Source organism: Mastigoproctus giganteus, chromosome 4, assembly GCF_048544385.1.
Source record: "Mastigoproctus giganteus isolate SK-2022 chromosome 4, ASM4854438v1, whole genome shotgun sequence".
NCBI classification, from domain to species: Eukaryota; Metazoa; Arthropoda; class Arachnida; order Uropygi; family Thelyphonidae; genus Mastigoproctus; species Mastigoproctus giganteus.
In genome coordinates, this window is record NC_143578.1 from 30726742 (window position 1) to 30749251 (window position 22510).

The 22510-nt window shown below is 34.9% G+C and overlaps 1 protein-coding gene across 1 annotated transcript; it reads right to left on the minus strand.

Moving 5' to 3' along the window:
- Positions 1–5524: 5524 nt before the first annotated feature.
- LOC150086571 (uncharacterized) lies at positions 5525–21386 on the minus strand. The gene is made up of 2 exons (XM_090372192.1): positions 21294–21386; positions 5525–7900 (listed from the first exon to the last, which is right to left on the minus strand). The coding sequence occupies exon 2, from the start codon at positions 7748–7750 to the stop codon at positions 5525–5527; it is 2226 nt and encodes a 741-aa protein (XP_090228318.1). The 5' UTR covers positions 7751–7900; positions 21294–21386.
- Positions 21387–22510: the final 1124 nt, after the last annotated feature.

Sequence of the window (22510 nt, forward strand, 5' to 3'; positions counted from 1 at the left end):
ACCACCACATATCCCCAGAGCAATATGTCCTTAGTTGCTAATGCTCCTAAAAACCAAATAACAACAACAGCCATCAACAGAAGTGGCTATAAGTACCTCCACTATTCATGTGGTGTTGCAGCCTTGCTTTCCATGGTGAAGCTACAGCTCACAAGCCCGGCATACCATCAATAAGTGTTAAAAATCACTTGGAGTAGCACTGCCCATCTATCTTAGACTATAAAATGATAGAAAGAGGTTCTATGGAGTGAAATTTCAGTATTTAGGAATCAAAAAGTGCTGAGAAAATACTATTTTCTTAATGTGATTTGGAGATTGGGCTATTTGTTATAGTGTCTGTACTAACATTCCAGACAATTCTTCATTACTTGTGCAATTCTGAAAGTGGATTCTGCCTGTACTGAATTTCACAAGGCCAGAATCGAGGCCCTTTTTCTAAAAAAAAAACAACATTGCTGATGGCCTGATTGGGATAGTCCTGACCTAAACCTCCATGGAACAGCTTTTGGATAAGCTGGATACAAGGCTGAATAACCAATCTATACCTCTAATTGTCTAGCAACAATTACATTAAAGGAGTGAAACAAAATATCAGCTGCCCTCTACACATGACTGGTTGAAAAACATTCTCAGGATCACAGGTGTCATTAATGGTAAAAAAATTAACCCGCACGTTATCAAATTCCTTAATAAACATCCATTCCGCTTTCTTGAAAACATTAGTGCATAGTATATAAAATATTTACCCAAACACCTAAGCATACTTATAAAATAAAATGTTAATCACAGTAATTTGACTCTATACCAATCACTTGAGTCCGACTACTGATATGAATCTGAAAAGTTAAGTAACAAATGCAGAGGATACAATTCATAAAATACACTAACTTATGAGGTGTGAAAAGATGCAAAAATGCAGTTTCATATGTAATGAGATTTTAAATGTTCAGCACACATGATATATTTATATACTATGCAAATGTATACATGGCATACATATACATGTATGCCATGTATACAGTTAAAATACCTGAAAGATGTAATCTACTATGTCTGCCATGTATACATGGCAGACATAGTAGATTACATCTTTCAGGTATTTTAAAAATATGTAAATAAAATGAACTCCATTTTGTAAATACTAAAAGCAAATTTGTAAAAAAAAAAATTAAACAAGTAATGGTAGTAGAAGTGAGATGGTACTACAATTAATGCTTAGAGCTGTACGAGGTGCTACCCAAATTTTCCCAAAATTTGATGTGCACAGTAACTACATCTAGTACAGACTTGTGGTGCTAGGCATCCTTTGTGAATCAGTATGCCACTACAAAAAAGGGCTTTCAAGATGCATTCAAATCATGGGAGAAGTGCTGGCATCTGTGTTTACGCTCCCAAGGGGACTATTTCAAAGGTGACGGTAGCGAATAAGACCCAGGGTGAATAACTTATTTTATAAATACATTTCGGGAACTTTTGGGTAGCACCTCATATGTAGACATGGATTCGCATGCTGTAGGATTGAAATCTGTGTGCTGTTATGTTGTTACTAAAAATGTAAGGACCACTGATATATCAGCAATAAAACAGTTAGTGAAGTTGTAAACTTCTGTGGATGCAATTGCCATATTGAGTATAAATAAAAATTTATTTATTATATATAAAAGGAGCTTTCCTTTGACTTATAATAATAATATATTCATTCTTTATAACTATTATCTAACTGGTGGGGGCATATGGCTTTAGAGAACAAATTGAGATTCAAAATGACATTCATCTGAGCACTAGTTGACTTTCACTAATTACATGCTGGTATGAATACCATCATGGTTTTTATTATTTAATTACAGTGATCCTTTGAAATATTCCATGGCATATGATCATTTATAAGTAATTAATAACATTTAATGTTTGATTATCTGAAAATAGGTTAGATAACTAACGTTTTACTTATGAATTCTATTTAATGGCAGTGTTCACACTTAAAAAAAAAAACAAAAAAACTGAATGGAACTATTTAAGAACAGAATGCAATGTATAAATAAGTATAAAATGGACAAAATCATACCTCACCACAATATTAATTTAAAATACTTGAAGAAACATATATTAATTATCATTACATATTAATTACTCGGAGCAATCAGTGAATGTGAGCAAACTCAGGAGTAAAAACTTACAAAACATAACTCAGACAAACTATAAATGGATTAATTATTGATATGATAAATGAAAAAAATTTACAGTATTGAGATAATTTAAGTATAATCAATCTTTATGCTGTAGATTTACAAACGTTACAAATTGCTTATAAACTCAAATAAGTTGCAATTGCCATAATTATGGTAAATTAATATAATCAAAAAATGAAATACTAATTGTGCCTATGAATTTTTCATTACTGTTTGATCACTTCCAGTCATCTAAATCTTAATTTAACCTAATTATTTTATTAGTGACTTCCGAAGAAAACTCTGAGAGACAGGTTGCAAAATGCAAGGCTCAAGTAATTTCTAAATTTATTTATTATTTAATTTTAAATTATAAATAAAGAAACAATTTTAAGTTATGAAAAAAAGAGGTATAGGGCTTTTACATTTTTGTAAAAAATAAGTTTATTCTATAGAGGAGAAATGAGTAAATTTTACTTGGAAACTTTGTTAATTATGTTTTATTTAAAAAAAATAAGTAGCACTATGGAGCTACTTATTATCTTATTTTATTATTATTATACAGGGTGGCCATATTTTGAAAATTGGCACTTTTGGTTGTACCAATGATTGTTAATATGTATTTGTCCTATAAAAACTATTATATTATTTATAACAGTTATTTTAAAAATAGGGAGGAAGACTACTTTTACTTTATATATTTTTCTTTAGATTTTTCTAGTTTAATATGGAGCTTACAATTTGAGACAAATTATTTGCCTCTGGAAATTGAGAAAAATTGCACCCATATTTTTTTATCAACACGCATTTTATTTTCTTCATTACTCAGTGGCGATGTAATTTAAAACAACAAATAGGAAAAAGATTTCTCAATTCTCATTTTTCTCTTGTTATTAGAATTAATTTTTAACACTCCGTTAGATTCCAATAAGAATTAATTAAAAATACGTAAAATCAATAAATTAAGTTTTTTTCCTCTCTTATCGGGAAGCAGGACTTGAAGTTCTAAATCGGGACAGTCCCTGCCATATTGGGATGTTTGGCCATGCCGTTATTATATAATATCCATTAAAAAACTGCAAAGTTGCACAAAGTGTTCTACACAAAATTTAGTGCTAGCAAAACATAAGAAATTACCAAAGGTCCAAGTATTATTTGCAATATAAGCAAAAGATGCAACTTCTAAAAATTTTTAGCAAGGAAGGCAGTTACTGAATATGCTTAGAATTAAATTGTTCATTCATGTAAATACAGAGAACTGCTTTTCAAAGTTTTTCAAGAAATCATAGATCTTATGAAAAGAAGACACTCCTATCTAAATAACTACTGGCAATCTAAAAACTTCATCATTGGGGCCAATAAGTCAGGCATCTGTAATTATGGACAAAATATCTTATATATTGCAAGCAGATTTTGATTTTATTGGTACCTCAGTCAGTATGATATGCCTCTGCTGTTTGAAAACACGATGTTCAATCTTGGAGGAATATTTTCCTAAAAATATCCATTTGGTGCCAGTTAGTAGTTGGTTTCAGGTGAATGTGGTAGTAGGAGGGATTTTTCACCGGGTAATTCTGCTTTTTTCCAAAAGACAAACTGTTCTGAAAACACATGCAACGTACAGATAATCCTTTACCAAAGAAATGGCCCTTTTCTGCAAATAAATACCTAGTTGGTTACCCCTAAGCCTGCATCCCCTTCTTAAAACCTCATAATATACAAAACACAACTTGTCTCCAAAAGGATAAACAGAACAGGAATATAGCGTGTTAAAAGGATATAATATTCATTTCATCTTTTTCCTGCTTTTAGGTAACTTCTGCTGCTATTTATGGAACTAAATTTTTTGTTATTGATTTAACTGCTTTTTAGCCATGTAAAATCTTAATTTAATAAACAAATTATAATTTGTTTACTGTTTAAATTTTAAATCATTCAGTTGAATATAGCTATACAATACTTGCCAAATAAGTGCATTGTCTATTCTTTAAGTGCATTGTCTATTCTTTATGCAGTGAAGTACTGTAATTAAAATATATTGTTATTCATAAATAACATTTATTTACATAATACATTTAAAGCTGGAGGGTTCCCCCACAACATGCCTCTGCTTCTATGAATTATTCTCAGCTCAATAATAACGAATTTATAGAATTGATGAACAATAGGCCAGTATGCTGCGTATAAGACAAATTATAGATCTTATATTTTTAAATTAATTATTCTTGAAATCATATGTGAAGTAGTCACAAGTTTAGGCACATAAATTTCGCTACAGAAATTCTACGCAATATAAATGAAAAGGCATAACATTCTAATTAAAGTTGTTTCTGCTTCTATGACAAACTGGAAAAGATATAAGCAGACTAGGTACAAAAGAAATTTTAAAGTGTTATTCAGACATGTTTCCAAATAAGTTTTTAAAGTTTACAATTGACAGTTTTTACTTCTTACATAGATACTTGCTAGTTTCATTAGAATTTTTTATCATATTTCATAATCTAAAATTAATTTTTGAACAATTCACACATAGTTTTGCATACCACCCTTAAGATCAAATTAATTACAAGTTTTGCTAATAGTGTTCGTACTCCAATGTAAGAATTTATTTTATGGGCATGCTTGCATTAGGTAAGGGCTAATTCTAGAGTTTGTAGTCCTGGGGAAAATGTGGTTTCTAGAATCATTTATACCTGTAGATGGTCCATCCCATGGAAGCTGATAGGTGCAAATTAATTTTTCAAAACTGAAGATTTGCTTTAGGTTTAGAAAGATTTAAATTATCAGAGTACTACTACAATTGCTTTTAAATATTTTTACTCTTTCAATCAAATAAAGCTGTAAAGACTGGAAGAAGTTGCCTATACTAAACTGCATTCCTCTAACTCTCTGAACCCCATTTAAAAACTTATTTTTGAAATACTTGATACATCTAAAAACACAGACATAGGAGACAATGCTTCAAAAGGGTAAAGGCCTATATTTGCACTAGAAATGTAAAAGTATGTAGTGGAATCAGAAATACACAAATGACTGAATGCAACAGCTGAAAAAAAAAAAAAGAAGAAAAAAAAAGTGATTAATTTGCTATATGTAGTAGCATGATGTAACTTCTGAAGGAAACAAGTTGAAATAAACAAAATTAATGAAAATAATATTTCAGTGAAATAAATAAAATGGGTGTACACAAGTGAAATTATAACCTATCTTATATGTAATAATTATGTTTAACAGCCAATAATTTCAGATCTAGATCAGTTAGAAAAAATAAATATACACCAAATTTGATATCTGAAATCATGTACATGATTTTAGCATAATTTTTCTTACATTTCAATTAAAACAATATATTAGCTTCACAGTTTTGTTTCATGTAACTGTCCAGGGCTCATGCCCATAACTCTAAGAGGTTGTAAATAAGGTCGAAATCGAAGGTGGCCTGATATTCTGCTTCCAGGGAAAATGTCTATATCATTGTCATCAGCAGAATCAACATCACCATCACTTGAATTATTAGATGCAGCAAAATGCTCTGTCCTTACTGGTTTGCGTGCTCTTGGTCGGCGGTAATAACGAAATTCTCGTGGTAATGTATAAGATCTTGGCAATGATATTTGACTGTCTAAATCAGAAGGAATGCGATAAGATTTAAAAAATGAACATTGCACTTGGTTGTTGGCCTGAGGATTTTGATTATCTTTATGTTGTTGGCTTCTGTTTTGACTATGAAGGCAACCTTTATTTTTGGATATACCTGACATGTTGCTATTACTGGATAAGTCTGAAGTTCGATGAAAATTTGGATGTAATGGTGGAGGTGCTAAAGAGTATACTCTTGGCTCTTGGTACTCATAATAAATTCTGTTATTTTCCAGAGAATCTGGAACAAGGAGTATTTCTGGTGTCTGTGAGCGCTGCTTTGGTTTAGGACGAATCCCAACAAATCCAAGTGGGGCCAACAATGAGTGATACTGTGACTGATAACAACATTCTCCAGGTTCTGGATGTAACCATGGCTGTTTTTTTGATTGAGGTATTGGCTGTCGTAATGTTCCTTGTTCACCAACTTCTAAGGGCCGTGGTCTTTTTAGTTTTCCTTGTTTTATTTCTTCTTCTATTTCTTTTAATTCTTGTAACTGCTGTTGCTTTTTCTCTTGTAATTTCTGTTGTATATTAATCCTTGAACCAACACTACTTTCATGGTCACTACTGCATGATTTTGGTGAGGTCTTTTTCCAGAATGGACTTGATGTTTTTCCATTACTGGTTAATGCTGATACCGGTGCTGGAGGAGGTACAAAACTGGATGGTTTTTTCTTTTTCCTCTTCAGTGCTGGATTCAGACGACAATTAAAAACTCCAGGGGTGTTGGTTACAACTCCATTATGAATGTGTAAGGCAGCAGAGTGGAAGATGGCACTATTATGAGTTTTATAAACAGAATGACCTCCAGATGGATCACCACCCGTAGTATCATTATTAAAGTATGTGTTAGCTTTACCTGGATGGATAACACAGTTACCACTACAACATTCAGGACAGTCTGAACTCAGATTACAGGATACTGTAAAACTGTGTTTAAGTCTCTGTATGTGGAAGAAGCGATAATAGAGCACCATAAAAACTATACCTAACACAAACCCACCCCATACAATAACAACAACAGGGTAATCAAACCATTTTACTTCACCTTTAAGACCTAGCCAAATTGCCATCAATAAACTATTTTCCAAAAACATTGTAATATAAAATGCTATCATTTTTTGCTGTGCACCCATTTCTTGCAAATTTATATAACAAAATATATATACAAATGCTATTAACATAGAATACCCTGTTTTTTTAACCCAAAAAATATTTTCTCCATGAAAGATATTTCTTGGAAACATGAGCCATAAAAACATACTTATCCAATGTAGTCCAATGACAACAAATACCCAGTAATGATACAAAGTTGCGTAAACTGTTAAAACAACAACTCTAGAAGAAACTGTACCTAGCCTCCAAAAAAACTGAAATATTACCCCGAGCCAGGTAAGTACCAGTCTGTGAATATTTCTGCGGCGGACATTTTTACTGAAGGATGCTAATGCCCAACAAACACTGAAAAGTGATAAAACTGTAGACACTATATTTAAATCAGATAAGTCTGAAACTGACTGCTTTCCCCAAACAAGATAAAGCTGAATTAGCAACATTGGGGCTGCTTCACAAAATGCATGGACAAGCCTTAACATACAAAGGTCTCGCACTTCATTTTTTACAACTGCTAAATCAACGGGTAAAAACAGTTTGAAGTACCTCCATAATACCCCACACTGCAGCAAGTGAACAAGAACAACAAATGATAACTGAAAATCATTATTAGTACTCCTCTGAAAATACCACTTAAGAGACATAAGCTGACTGATTAGCAATGATGCCATTATGCACGACAGTGCTAGACGAAACCACATATTTTTCTGATCTTCTGGAAAAAGGGTATAAACTGTTACTACATCAAACACAATGTCACAAAAGTATGATGCCAAGGAAATGATATTGAATAGCACATCACAAAGTGGTAGAAATTCTTGAGCCATAGCAACTGCCTCTCCATGAACATGGCATCATGTGTAGGTAGCCGGCATTTGTCACAAGGAAACAAATATCTTGCTTCATATGTATTTCTTTCTTTCTTGGGTGATAAAATCTATTTTGTATGCAGTCCTCTTTGATGGAACAAAGTAAACCTAGAAATGAGAATAGAATTATTATTATTAGTGACATGTGAACAAATAATGTTAGACTTTACTCTTCATAATACAAAGATCATAAAAGGACATATACATTTAGAACCAAAATATCAGGTTACATCTTAAGTAATGGCATTTTTCCCCCTTCTCAATAAGAGCACAATTGAATCAAGTATGTATTTTTCTTTCTGGCTACATTCCTGTAAGTATTCAATACCGTTTTTATAAAATTCCTTTGGCTAAAGCAAATAATGCAGAGAAAGCACTTTTAAACTTGAATTTATTTTCTATTTTGAGATATTTGCACACTTCAAATAGGTGGTAATCTAATGACATAAGGTCTGGAAAATAAAGTAGATGTGGAATTTTTTTCCCATATTTTTTTCTCTCAGTGTTGCCATATATGATTTGAGCAGTATGAAGGCATTGTCTTGATGAAACAACACTTAACTCGTCAAAGAAGAAAATTTTTCTTGTAATGTAACACTCAAAACTTTGGTGTTTCTTACAGTAGCCATTAGCTACAATAACAATCCCCCCTCCCAAAATCACAATCTGAATACCCAACCAAATGGGTTCAATTGCAGCTATTATCAGCAAATCCTCATTAAATTGAATTGGCACACTTGAACACACTTTGATGGCTATGCTCTAACCACACTATACCTGAACTTCTAGAACTCTTAACATTTCCTTGTAATTTATATTTACTTGCCATTCAAATATTGAATCTTTTTTCATTCTGCGGCATTTTATTCCCTTTCTTAAAGTCACAAAACATTATATGCAGATGTGTTTGTTTGACACATCCATTTCAACATCTGGTGGGAGGGGAGAACACTTAATTCATTAAAACTTCCCCAAACTAATAACTAACATCTGCATAAATAATTAGGCTTCTATCCAATCATGTGACATATACATGTAAATAAGACAAGTCTGGAAATGCAGGGAACACACACACACACACACACACACACACACACACACACACACACACACACACACACACACACACACACACACATGTTTATCCATAATGCACATTATAAGGATTACAGAGCCGCACATTGTGCAAATTATTCAGGCTTATAAAAAAACGGATTGCAACCGCATCACTTCGTTTCCATTTTTGGCTTGCTCAGTGGGATAGCCACATCTCCAGTACTCAGGTCTGTTTAGTCATTGGAGGGAATCATCATTTAGATGATTCTCTGAGATAGTGGGCCATTGGACAACTTGAAGCCAGACAGTCAGAGGCGGCTGTGGCACATTGGCTTAATGTGTCACGTAGCATCATCTTGGCACTGTGGAAGCAGTTTCAGGAGACAGGGACCATTACAAGAAGAGCCAGCCAAGGTTGCCCAATGTCTATGTCAACCAGAACAGACTGCTGTCTGGCTCTCACAGCAAGATGGAACCGCACAATGTCCTGTCATAGACTGTCTCTTGAGATTGCTGCAGCCACAGGTGAAAACATTTCCAACCGGACTGTGTTAAGAAGGCACAATTCAAGTGGACCCTATGCAGGGAAGCCAGTGGTTTGTATCCCATTAACCCCAAACCACCACAGAGCTCATCAGAGCTGGTGCAATGAATATGCAACTTGGAGTCCTGACAAATGGTGGGGTACAGTTCTGTTCTCTGATGAGATCTGTTTTAGCATACAAACAGATTCTAGATGTTATTTCATCTGGAGACAACGAGCAATGTGGTACCATCCCTCCAACATCACAGAAAGGGACACTTGAGATGGACGTGGTGTTCTATGTTAACAGCTGCATGTTTTCGATATGGGTACTGTAATTGTGCAGAGGTACCGAGAACAGGTCCTCAAACCCTATGTGCAACGTTTTAGGGGTGCAGTTGGCACAGATTTTCTTTTCATGAATGTAGAACCTACGTGATGGAGGAATATCTTGAAACTAAAGATATCCAACAACTGTTGTGGCCAGAATGATCACCAGACTTAAATCCAATTGAACACGTGTGGGACACCCTTGGGGATTGCATTGCACGCTGACAGTGAACTCCTTGGTCACTTGGTGAGCTAAGGTCTGCACTGGTGGAAGAATGGGATTTGCTGCCACAGAATCTTGCAGACACCATTATATTGAGCATGGTTCACCACTGTCAGGCTTGTTTAGCCATTGGAGGGATCATACACCGTACTAATGTCATGTGACCCTTTTGGCAAATCTAATACAACCCCTATAAACGTCCCTTATACCTGTGTGAAGTTTCTCACTGTCTCCTCATTTCGCTATTACATGGTATACCACCATACCAAATTTTGTCCCGCTTCATTGCAAGCTGCATGAGTTATGCCACATTTTCTATGCATTCTGTTGATTTTGTCAAGCAGTGTAATTCCTGAAAAGTTTTAAGCAAAAACATGTTAAGCAAACAAACATTTTTCCATAAGAAATAATGGAAAGACAGGAGATGTATCCTGAAGCAGAATAAGGAGAATTTTAAACTATGCTATGTTCAAAAGGTACATATTTACAAACCCATATTTAAAATAACATTAAAAGTGCTTAGCATTAGCATTAGTAGAGGCATTTGATGCAAGAAAGCAAGCTTATGCAGCATCAGCCAAAAAAAAAAAAAAAAAAAAAAAAGTAACATAAATAAATAAAAATAACCATTTCCACTTCACCCCTCTGTTCGTTCGAAATACCTGTCCAGCTGAGCCTTAAACTTATTTAGGCTATCAACTTCCACGACAAGGGATGGAAGTCTGTTCCACCCACCAACCACCCGCTGGCTAAAGGCAAATTTCCGCACATCTATCCTACATCTGTCTTTCCTCAATTTGAATTTATGCCCTCTCAGGTGATTTTTCTGAGCTAGAGGAAGAATCCCATCAGCATTGAGCATGCTCAAACCATTCAAGGCTTTGTACACCTCTATCAGATCACCCCGCTGGTGCCTAGTTTCCAGACACTGTAATTTGCAAAACTTAAGCCTTTCTTCGTAAGAGAACCCCTTTGTCCCATTCACCAATCTAGTTGCCCTTCTCTGTACTCTTTCCAGCAGCTCTACATCCTTCCTGAAATGAGGCCTCCAGGCCTGTATACAGTACTCTAGGTGTGGCCTGACCATTGCCTTATACAAGGGAATAATCACCTCCTTATCCCTGCTAGAAAAATTCCTATATATCATTGACAATACACCATGAGCTACTCTTGCAGCTCGTCTGCACTGCTCAGAGAACTTCATATCTGCCTGCACCACCACCCCCAGGTCCCTTTCATTCTCTACCACTGTCAGTGTAGTACCACAGAGTTGATACGTTGCTCTGGGGTTGCTGTTTCCCATATGTAGTACTTTACATTTGTCAATGTTAAACTTCATTTGCCACCTCGAAGCCCATCTGCTCAACCTTTCCAAATCCTGTTGCAGCAGCATAGTGTCAGTAGTGTCCTTGACAACCCTGCCAACCTTCGTATCGTCTGCAAACTTGGACATTAAGCCTGATATACCATCATCAATATCATTTATAAATACAGAAAACAATAAAGGCCCCAATACTGAACCCTGAGGGACTCCACTAATAACATTAGTCCACGATGAGCAGTGTCCATTGATTACCACTCTCTGTCTTCTCCCCCTCAACCACCCCTTTATCCATAGCAGCAACTTGCCTCCAATGCCACACTGCTCCAATTTGTGCAGCAGTCTTCCATGTGCAACAGTATCAAAAGCCTTTCTAAGATCCAAGTATATAATATCAAAGTTATTCCCTGCATCCAGTTCTTTTGTGACTGCATCATAGTATCCAATCAAATTGGTCAGGCAAGACTTCCCCTTAACAAAACCATGCTGTGTCCTAGCTATAACTGAAGTCTTGTCTAGATGATCCTGCAGTGCTTCTTTCACCAGTGCCTCCATTAATTTTCCGGGAACAGAAGTTAAACTCACAGGTCTATAATTACTTGTGTCAGCCTTTGATCCCCCTTTGTGAATTGGGGTCACATTTGCACATCTCCAGTCAATGGGTACCTCCCCTGAGTCCAAGGAAGCTTACCAGAATAAAAAGTGGTAACAAAATACTTAATTCAATCAGCCATTGTAAACATCTTGGATACAACAGCATTAACATAGGAAGGAGAATGCAAGTCTAATGTATAGATAAATCTTTAAATTAATATATCTATAACTAAAAGTACAGGCAACCCCCATATAATACGGTACTTTTACAACATGGTTTCGCTCTAACACGATTGATAAATTGCGGCAATCTTGCACAACACGGTACTTATATAACATGGTTTCACTCTAACACTGTTAGAGAATTTCGTTAACCTCGCATAACGGGGTATTTTTGAGCTCCACACTTTTTGAATCCCTGCTGTTGACTCACTAATCAAAAAAAATAAATAAATAAAAAATAAAATAAAATATATATTGAGAAATCCCTGTGTCTTATTTTGTTGGGAAATCCCCATGTTACGTTCTGTGCTATCGAACTCATGCTTGTTAAACTTTTGGAAAAATCTAGATTTCAAAATCTTGGATAGCACACCAGGCCATCCAAATGATTTTAGTCATCCAAACGTTGAAGTTATGTTCCTACCACCACAGTTGTACTGGATTAATACAACTTCTTTCACTCAGCCATTAGATCAAAGCATTATATCCACCTTTAAAACTCATTACATCAGAAAATCGTTACAATGGATTTTGGAAAAAATTGATTCCGAACATATTGAAGTAATGGCGGCACGGAAACATTTCTCAATTGTGGACTGTATCAGAAATACTTGAATAATAAACAATACTTAAAGAATCATAGCTTTATCACTGAAAGAAGCAAACCATCAACGTTAAATGCATTTGGAAAAATTTTTGGCCAGAGTCAGTTCATTCAGGAAATATGGTCGAAATGACTACTCATAGGCACAGTCGATTCTATCAACTGTGCTACCCTCGTGGGTAGCACCTCGTGAGTAATCGTCCTCCTCCCCACGCTGGGTGCAAAAGACCCGAGTTCAAATCCCGTCAATGACGGGTGGAAATTTTATGGGTCTTTTTCGTGCTCTGGTAGCATGGTTTTTTTTATCCCAGAAATTCGGTTTTTTAGAATAGAATAGAATCTTTAATTGCAGCAATGATAGACATACAATTAGTCCCGTCACGGCATGGTGGTGCCAGGGGTTTTTCGTCCAACAAAACAGAAAATCGACTACAGAACACATGCAATTTATAGACAATATACACAGTGTACTTAGTTGCCAATGCTCCTAAAAAAATTTAAAAAAGATATGATTAGTGAAGATGTTCAAGAATTACTGGTAGAAAAAGAGGCTGGCGAAGTGGATTTGGTGGAAATGGCATTGGAGGTAAAACCAAATCAATTCAGAGGATGATAGAACAGATGAAAATTCTAAACTTCCAAATTTTACACTAAAAAGCATACAAGAATTGTTGTTGTTATTTTGGTTTTTAGGAGCATTAGCAACTAACGCCATATTGCTCTGGGGATATAAGGTGGTCATTCCCTGACCTTTCCGCATCCTCCGTATTTGGTGGTCACGGGCTCGAACCCCCGTCTAATCAAGAAGCATGTGCTATGCACTGCTGCTCCTGCCCACCTGGCTACGGAGGTGCCAGCATACAAGAAGGCATAAAGTTAGCCGAGCAATTAGAATCTTATTTTTTGAATACAGATTCTTGAATGAAAGGAGCCCAAAGTTCAAAAGGGAGCTTCAAAAATGCTTAGTTCCATATGATAAATTTCGCAAAGATTTATCAAGCAAACAAACCCAGATTACTGATTTTTTAAAGATAGCAGAAGATACACGAAATCTAGAATGGTGTATTTTTGCTAGTTTTGTTAACATTTTGTTAATGAAATAGTGTATTTTTGTTAGCTTTTGGAACATAACCCTCTTTTTTTTACCTTTTCTTAGTTCTGTATAACACAGTTTCGCACAACACGACATTTTATAGGAACCCAACTACCGTGCTATATGAGGCTTACCTGTATTCACACACAAGTAGCTGCAAAAACGGCCTTTTAATTCAAAAACTTAAACACCTTTGGCAAGTATGACAGCTTCAACATTCCTGGGAATACCTTGAAACGAACTTCTGGGAGGTGTCAGCAAGAATTCATCTCCATTCTCTTACAAAGCAACTACCAGAGTCTTAAAAAAAAGGCAATTTTAGCTGCAGCATAATCTAGCCCTGCAGTTCATCCAAGTGTTCTGACCAGTTCAACTTTTCACTGCCATGGTCCACAAACCAGTTCTGAATGAATATAATCTGAACGTGATCCATACCAGACTGCACCAATCATTGGATTCTATCTGTGTCAATCCACTGGTGATATACTGTCTTATGTTAACATCTGTGAGCAAATTCAATGGAAAAGTCGGGTGAAACACAAGCAGTTGCTCTTTTCATACATTTCAAAGGCTTTTGATCATGTTTGGCATAAAGGTCTTCTAAATAAGCTTCCATCTTATATTGTTATTATTCGGTTTTTAGGAGCATTAGCAACTAAGGCCATATTGCTCCGGGGATATGCAGTGGTCATTTCCTGACCTTTCTGCATCCTCCGTATTTGGTGGGCACAGGCTCGAACCCTTCATCTTATGGACTGCCAACTGTTTCTTGTAAATGGGTAACCATTTCTCTGACCACTCGCTGAAAGTAATGGTAGACTGCTCTCTGTCTTCTAACTTCTCCACTAATACCAGTGTTCTCCAAGGTTCAGTTCTTTCTCCCACTCCATTATATTAATGACCTTCCACTGACTGGAAATCCTATCCATAGTTTTTCTGATGATAGCACATTGCATTCCACCTGCCAATTTGAGAAACCTTTGCCTTGTACAAACAGCTTCAACTTCCTGAATCTCCACTACCAATTCCTCAAATGCTAATCTCTAGGTAATTCTCCAAAAAATATGTTCCATAGGCATTGTCCTTCTGGATTGGTTAACTTCAGTCTTTCAAAAACCCAGTCCTATCTTATATCTCAAAAAAAAAAAAAAAAAAAAAAAAAAGGTATTCTTCTACTTCCATGCTTATCTCCAATGACACTCAAATTTCTAGACAAGATCTCATATTTCTATTAAGGATTACCCTGACTTTTAATCTCTCTTGGCATAGGCATCACTAAAAAACTGGATTTTTTCTTTCACCCTCGGCATTACTTTTCTTCTAAACAGCTACCCATTGTGCAGTTAGACATGAAATTCTCTGAGCAGTGAAGACATGCTGCCAAGACAGCTTATGGGGTTTTGTCAATGATATACAGAAACAGGGATAAGGAGGTGATTATCCCTTTGTACAAGGCCATGGTTAAGCTGCATATAGAGTACTGTATACAGGTGTAGAGGCTTCACTTTAGGAAGGATGTAGATCTGCTGGAATAGGTGCAGAGAAGAGCAACCAGATCTGTGATGGGAACAAAAGGGTGCTCTTACCTAGAAAGGCTTTAGTTCTACAAATTGCAGCATCTTGAGACCAGGCACCTGCAGGGAGATCTTACTAAGGTGTTTAAGGCCTTGAATGGATTGAGTAAGCTAAATGTTGATGGTATTCTTCCTCTTGCTGAGACTACACAGAAGGAGTGGCACAAATTAAAGTTCAGAATGAATGGTTGTAGGATAGATGTTCAGAAGTTTGCCTTCTTGATTGTTCGAACAAGCTTTCATCTGTTGTTGTGAAGGTGGAGAGTACAGATGGGTGAACTTTTTTTTTTTTTTTGGGTTATACTATATAAGCTTGTTTTCTTGAATCACTTACCATTACTACTACTATGCTCTGTAAAAACTTAAATCTGTCCTACCTTGAAATATTGTTTCCACATCTGAGGCAGTGCCCCCATAACCTCTCTCAGACTTCTAGACTCAATTCAAAAGAGGGCAGTTAGGTTAATTAATGGCCCAACTCTTACAAAGCCTCTCCACTCTTTCTCATAGACATTCTATTTCTGCTGCATGCCTTTTCTATAGTATCTCCATAGGCACCGTTCTTCTGGACTGGTCTCTATAATTCCCCTCCCTTTCAAACTAATCCGAACACATGTTCGGATTAGTATGAAGGGGGGGGGGAGGGAATTCCAGTCAACATCCTTTTACTGTCCAACTTCAAACTCTCAAAACCATCTTTTCTTCTTCATCATTTACCCCTTCAACTTCCATTTTTCTGGAAAAACCTGTATTTCACATGTATTTCTTGAAAATTAATCTATTGAAATTCATCTAATGTCAACAAGTGTCTTTTTTCATCTTCTCGACCTTCAACCTATGCATGGTACTAAGTACTATAGGTTCTGATACCTTCTGTGTTTTAGGTTTTCATAAAAAAAAACGTAATAAGCACACGTGGGGCCCATATGCAAATACTGTGGGGAAGGATGGAATTTGTAGTTTTGCTATTGCAAAATATACAGCATAAAATCCTTCTGAATGGGGAATTACTGTATCTTGATGTAGAATAATTGTTTGATTTTAAGACTATATCATAATGAGTGAGTGATGCTAAGAACAATTGATTTATAGTCTGTTTACTCTTTAATTCTAAAAAAAAAAACAATTCATGTGGTTAATAAAAGTTCTCATAGGCCAATTACTGAAAAACCACTGTATTTTTAACAGCACATATATTTGTTTATATCAGGATTAAAGTAAGAATGAACAAACTATAGTTAGGCAACTGGAATGGACAAAACAGAAAGAGCCTCTAAAAAAATTTCTTTTTATACTCTGATACAGTGCCAAGGGTCATTTACATCATCAGGTTTTTTTTTTTTTTTTTTTTTTTTGGCAGTGAATATACTAGCAACTCAGTTAACAATGGGCTTCACACTGTTAGTTTATTTTGCAGCAGCATTGCAGGCTTTATCTCACAACATGCATGTATAGTAGTGGTCATGAACATTACCCCATCCATTCCTAGCAAATGACATCATCCATTAAAGGGATATACTGAAGTAAGATCAGGCCAGAGTCCCTTTGTTTTGAGAGTGGGGTTGTGGGAGGGGGGAGAAGAGAGATTACCTGAAGATATGAGAATGCATAGCATCTGTACATTAAGAAACAACAGTAATTGAAAAATACTGAAATGTGGAAGTATTAAAGGAAATATATAGCATACTTGATTAGCAGGTAATGAATGCACCTGTAACACAAATTATAAAAAATCTTGATTTACAGAGGTTCACTTATGCTTAATATTAATCCAAATGATTTAAGGTTAGGGTTTCTTTCAATAAGTGAGCAGATGACTGTGTTTACTTATTAAAATGTTGCTACTATGCAACACTGTGTATGATGACTGAATGTTTATTATATAAAGATTATGTTAATATCACTGAGTGCTCTACATATGTTTTAGAAGAATACTAAATGTGTAATTATTGAATAACTCTAACATTTATAATGTGCATTCTGAAATACCTTTGAATATCAAATTAATTATCATTTGCTCTAAGGCCTAAATAAAAATCCCTACCTCAAGGGTAAGCCATTATTGCTAAATTAAAGATATGAGTAAATATTATGAGATTATGAGATATGAGTAAATATATTATGGAACAATTAAAGACTATTAATAGTTTATTTACAAGTATGTATTACAAGACAGATCAAGGCCTCCATCAAGAGCAGTCCACACCAAAAATATTGTTTATAAGGTTTCATAAAGTAGTAGTGGCATGTGATACCCTTAATTTGGTAACGAAATACTGTATTTCTGAAAATTTGACTTTCAATTTTCAGAACCATAGGTGAGAATGTGTACTGGTAAATGTTAAAGGAGTTACTACTACAGTTCTAAGTTTAGTATTTAAAAAAAAAAAAAATCCATATGAAATTCAGTGTTTTAGATATTACTTGGCAATCCACTGGGTTAGGTCAAATTCTATTTATTTAGTATTCCTTTGAAGTGTACAGAGGTTCACACTCCTGTAATAAAATTAGCTAATGACTGAACTCTCCCATCAGTAATAACCACTTACTTATAAGAAATGAACAAATTAATGAAAAATAATAGCCATTATAAGTAACTATGCAATGTTTATTATTAAAAAAATATATAAAAATAATGAACATTAAAAAGATGGCAATGTTCTGTTTGCGATAACGTTGAAATCATGTGCTTTCCAGATATGAGAGCATTACACAAAAAGAACTACAAACAAATTATGACAGGAGGTTTTTAAGCAGTCCTCCGACAGCACAGCGGGTTCGCAAATTGTGACTCACTTGAAGAGGTCTGGTTTTAATCCCCCCCTCCCTGGAGACCACAGGAATTTCTAAAGGACCTCTTCAATAAGGACTGTAATTAGCAAAACCTCAAGTGGAGGGAGCAGAACTTTTTTGGCCCGTAGAACAGACATAAAGTAAAGTAAAGTAAAGTGCAGTGCAGCCATTATCAACCCACTGCAGGATGGAAGCCTCCTCAACAATTCATGCTGAGGGAAATGGACCATAATCTGCCACGCTGGTCCAGTGCGGGTTGGCAGATCGACCGTATTCAGCAGTCAGGGGCTTGAACCCCAGTCTATTCAAAGAGCGTGTGCTACTGCACTCCGCTCCTGCCCACTCGGCTACGGAGGCCACTTATTGGAACTTATTAGAACAGACATATTGGCCTCTAATGCATATAGGTACAGACATATGTCACAATAAATCTGGTACTTGACACCAATTTAACCAGTTCACTTTGACCAAAAGTAATCAATGTTCTAAGGCATTCTCCTCCAGACATAAATGAATAGAAGGAAGGAAACATGAAATTTTAAAACATCCAACTTAGCATTTTAATTATGTTTATACATAGTGAATTATCAAAAATGACAAAATGGCACCGTTTTTATCATATCTTATATTGTGAATACCTTCACGAGTTGTCCGATATTGCACTACCTCGAATAAGTAATGCTTCACCATCAACAGTGGAGAAGACTATTGTTACTCATTCTCAATGGATACCACCATCCAGACAGCCGTTTCAAAACTGTTTGGCCTCTTATTTAAATATCCAAATGTTTTCAGTTTAACATTTTCTTGAAAGCATATAACAGAAAAACTACACTCAAGTAACACAAAAAATAAAATAAGATAGCCAAATGGTCTTGAAAATGGCTGTCTGGGTGGTGGTGTCCACTGAGAATAAGTAACAATAGTCTTCTCCACTGGTGAAGCATTACTTATTTGAGGTGGTGCAATATCAGGCAACTCATTGTGAAGGTATTCATAATATGAGATATGATAAAAAAAGATGCCATTTTTGGTAATTCACTACGTACAAACATGATGCTAATGCACTAACCTGTTATGTTTAGTGAATTTCCTGTAAATTGAGGCTTTAGCCCTAAACATTTTCAGCTTAGCATTTTCTTGAAGGATGAATGCATATATCAGAAAAACTGCACTCAAGAAGTAACAAAAAAAATAAAATAAGTTAGCCAAAAATATTTATAATAATATGGAAGTGAAAGCTGATAAAGAATGAAGAAAATTAAAAGAAATCTTATAAATGCATTTAAATACTTGAAAATTGCAAAATAAAATTCTGGAAATGTTATTATTAATGAACAATATGATATATACAACATGAAGTGTTTACTGTACAGTTTACAACTGACGATATTACAAAGAGAAAAATGTGCATAAATGTCTTACCACTGGCAGAATAATTTCTAATTTTTATATTTTAAATAAATTAATTGTTATGAATGATATGAAAAGGTTATATATATATATATATAGAAATAAACCAAATAACTATTATATACACACTTATTAGCTTTATGTATGTAAATAAATACTCAAGTTCCTTTCCTCCACCAGTAGTGGAGGAAGGAGACTTGGGTATTACGATACAATCAGAAATGAAGTTCTCCGAGCATTGTACACTGGTTGCAGGAAGGTTCATGGTATCCTATCGATGATTTATCGAACAATTGTTAGTAGACATAAGGATGTCATAATCCAATAATATAAGGCTATTGTTAGACCACACTTGTGTTCAAGTATGGAGACCCCACCTAAAGAAAGACATTGTGCTTCTTGAAAGAGTCCAGAGACTGGTAACTCGCCTGGTGAGATCGGCAAAAGGGCTTCCATATGAGGAAAGCCTTTCAATATGTGGGTTGCAGAGCTTGGAAACTAGGCCCCTTAGAGGAGACTTGATTGAGGTGTTTAAGGCTCTGAGAGGCATAAGCAAAATGAATAAGGACAAAAATTTTCATGGTTAAAAATGGTTCTAGAACAAGGGGCCATAATTTCAAATTACGAGGGGGGGTAGATGTAGGAAGTTTTATTTTAGCTAGTGAGTTATAAATTACTGGAATAGGTTACCTACATGGGTGGTAGAGGCTGAAAGTTTGGGAAAATTCAAAGGTCAGCTGGATAATTACCTATGGGAGGAGCAAAACGCATAGGTTGTCTATTTCCTTTTCTCTTATTATTATTATTTTATTTTATTTATTTTTGTTATTTTATTTTTTATTTTATTATTTATTTGGCTGGTGCAGCATAAGCCACAGGCTTCCTTGCACCATGTGGCCACTGCTAATACTAATAAATCCATTTATAAAATGCCTTAAAAAAAACAAAAAAAAACATAAAATATGACTTACATATAAATAACTGAAATATAGCTAAAATAAAATTTATGTATATTTCTAACTTACACTGAATTACTATAAATCGCTTTGAATACTAGAAATAACTTTGGACTTAAGATTCAATCCATAAACTTAGGATAAAGATCGCGAAAAGTTTGGTATGAGAGAAAATTTAGTTTTTATTCCTGCCATATGATCGGGTACTACATGTAGCGCGTGATTTGAAATCCTTCCTCATCACGAAAAGATTTTGTGTTAATTAATTCATTCAACATTGATTTTTTTTTCCAATAAATATATACTTTATTTTCTAGTGAAATCAAGAAATTCAATTTTAAAGGACATAAGCGCATTATTTCTTCAAAAAAAAAAAAAAGTATAAAACTTCATATATTTATAGATAATTTCTAGCGATACACTTACCAGTGACTTAGTAAGGAAATTACGTTTAGTGTTCATGACACACTTAATAAACATTTAAAAATAATCGCCGGTAATTTCTCTAAACAAATATCAGTACAAATAACATACCGGATACAATAATTTATATCACTTTCTTTTTTTCTTTACCAAACAACTTTCATTTACTAAAATGGTGCAAGCCGGAATATGATGGCCGACGATACTCAAGATCAAGTCGTGTCAGTGTCATAGTTTTAAGTGATATGTAGTTTGAGTAATATTACAATATTTATTTAATCATTCGACAGTTTTCTCTCGAATAACATATCCTCTGATAAATTAGCTGTCTTTGCCACATGTTCCACACATAAATACAGAAAAAAAAAAAACTTACCTCATTTTTAATTTTAATGCCATGCCACTCTTAACTTAACATTCATCATCTTGTCGCTACATCAACAACGTACACAATATTAATAGTTTTAATGCGAGATAAATTACATACTGGAAACAATGCTTCGAATCTACCTATTGCAATCTCATAACGTTCAAAATATTCACCACATTCTTAGCCACGGTTTAACCATAGCAGCCATATATTAAACTTCATCCCGTATGTCAAAGGAATGCTTGGAATGTTTTCCTCCTATTGGTTGAAAATGAAAACATTAACCTTGCGTGATTGTTGTTTAATACACAGCCTAATATAACTTGCCATTGTTATTTACTATCACAAGTATTTGATTTCGTAATTTTGCTACCATAATCCTAATAATAATAAAATTCAAAATAGATAAATAATAGTATAACAGCGAATTTTTAAAAAAGGCTAATTATAGTCTTTTTTAACTCTGCAGACATCGATTTCATTAAATATATTTTTCTTGTAAAATAAAGCATAGTGAAAAAGAAGTCTTCACACCAATTTAGTAATGAGGAGAGGAAGTCACAAAAATGTTTTGGAAAATAACTACAAATTAAAGAAACCAGTATTTGTTATATATATAACACATGCAAATATTTAAGAAGGAATAAAAGCCTAGTATAAAATGTGTGGATGGATGGATGGATGAAAATACGAATAGTTAGAAACAGCAGTGCAAAAAATAGATATGTGCGTATCTATGGAGGAACAGTAAACTGGCCATATAAGTGGTCCAACTGTGCGCCTAAATGTATTTTATATTTGAGAGAATTGCATGTATTTTATTGTAGGTATGCCATTTGAGGGGTGAAATGCTCATTCCCCACGGAGAAGAATTTTAACACCTCACCAGATACCGCCTAACTCGACAAAAATGAAGAAAAATCCTACAAAACTTTGTATCGTAATTAGCCTTAGCATTAGCAGAAACATATGATGCAAGAAAGTAAGCTTATACAGCATGAGCCAAAACAAAGAAAATGTTTTCCATCCTGCTCAAACCATTCAAGGCTTTATACACCTCAATCAGATCACCGTGTAGGTGCCTAGTCTCCAGAATCTGCAATATGCAGAACTTAAGCCTTTCTTGGTAAGAGCAACCTTCTGTTCCCTTCATCGATCTCGTTGCCCTTCTCTGTACTAGTTCCATCAGCTCCACATCCTTCCTAAAATGAGGCCTCCACAGC

Excerpts from the sequence above, each read along its gene's own strand:
- LOC150086571 (XM_090372192.1), bottom strand. The coding sequence starts at position 7,750 with ATGGCTCAAGAATTTCTACCACTTTGTGATGTGCTATTCAATATCATT.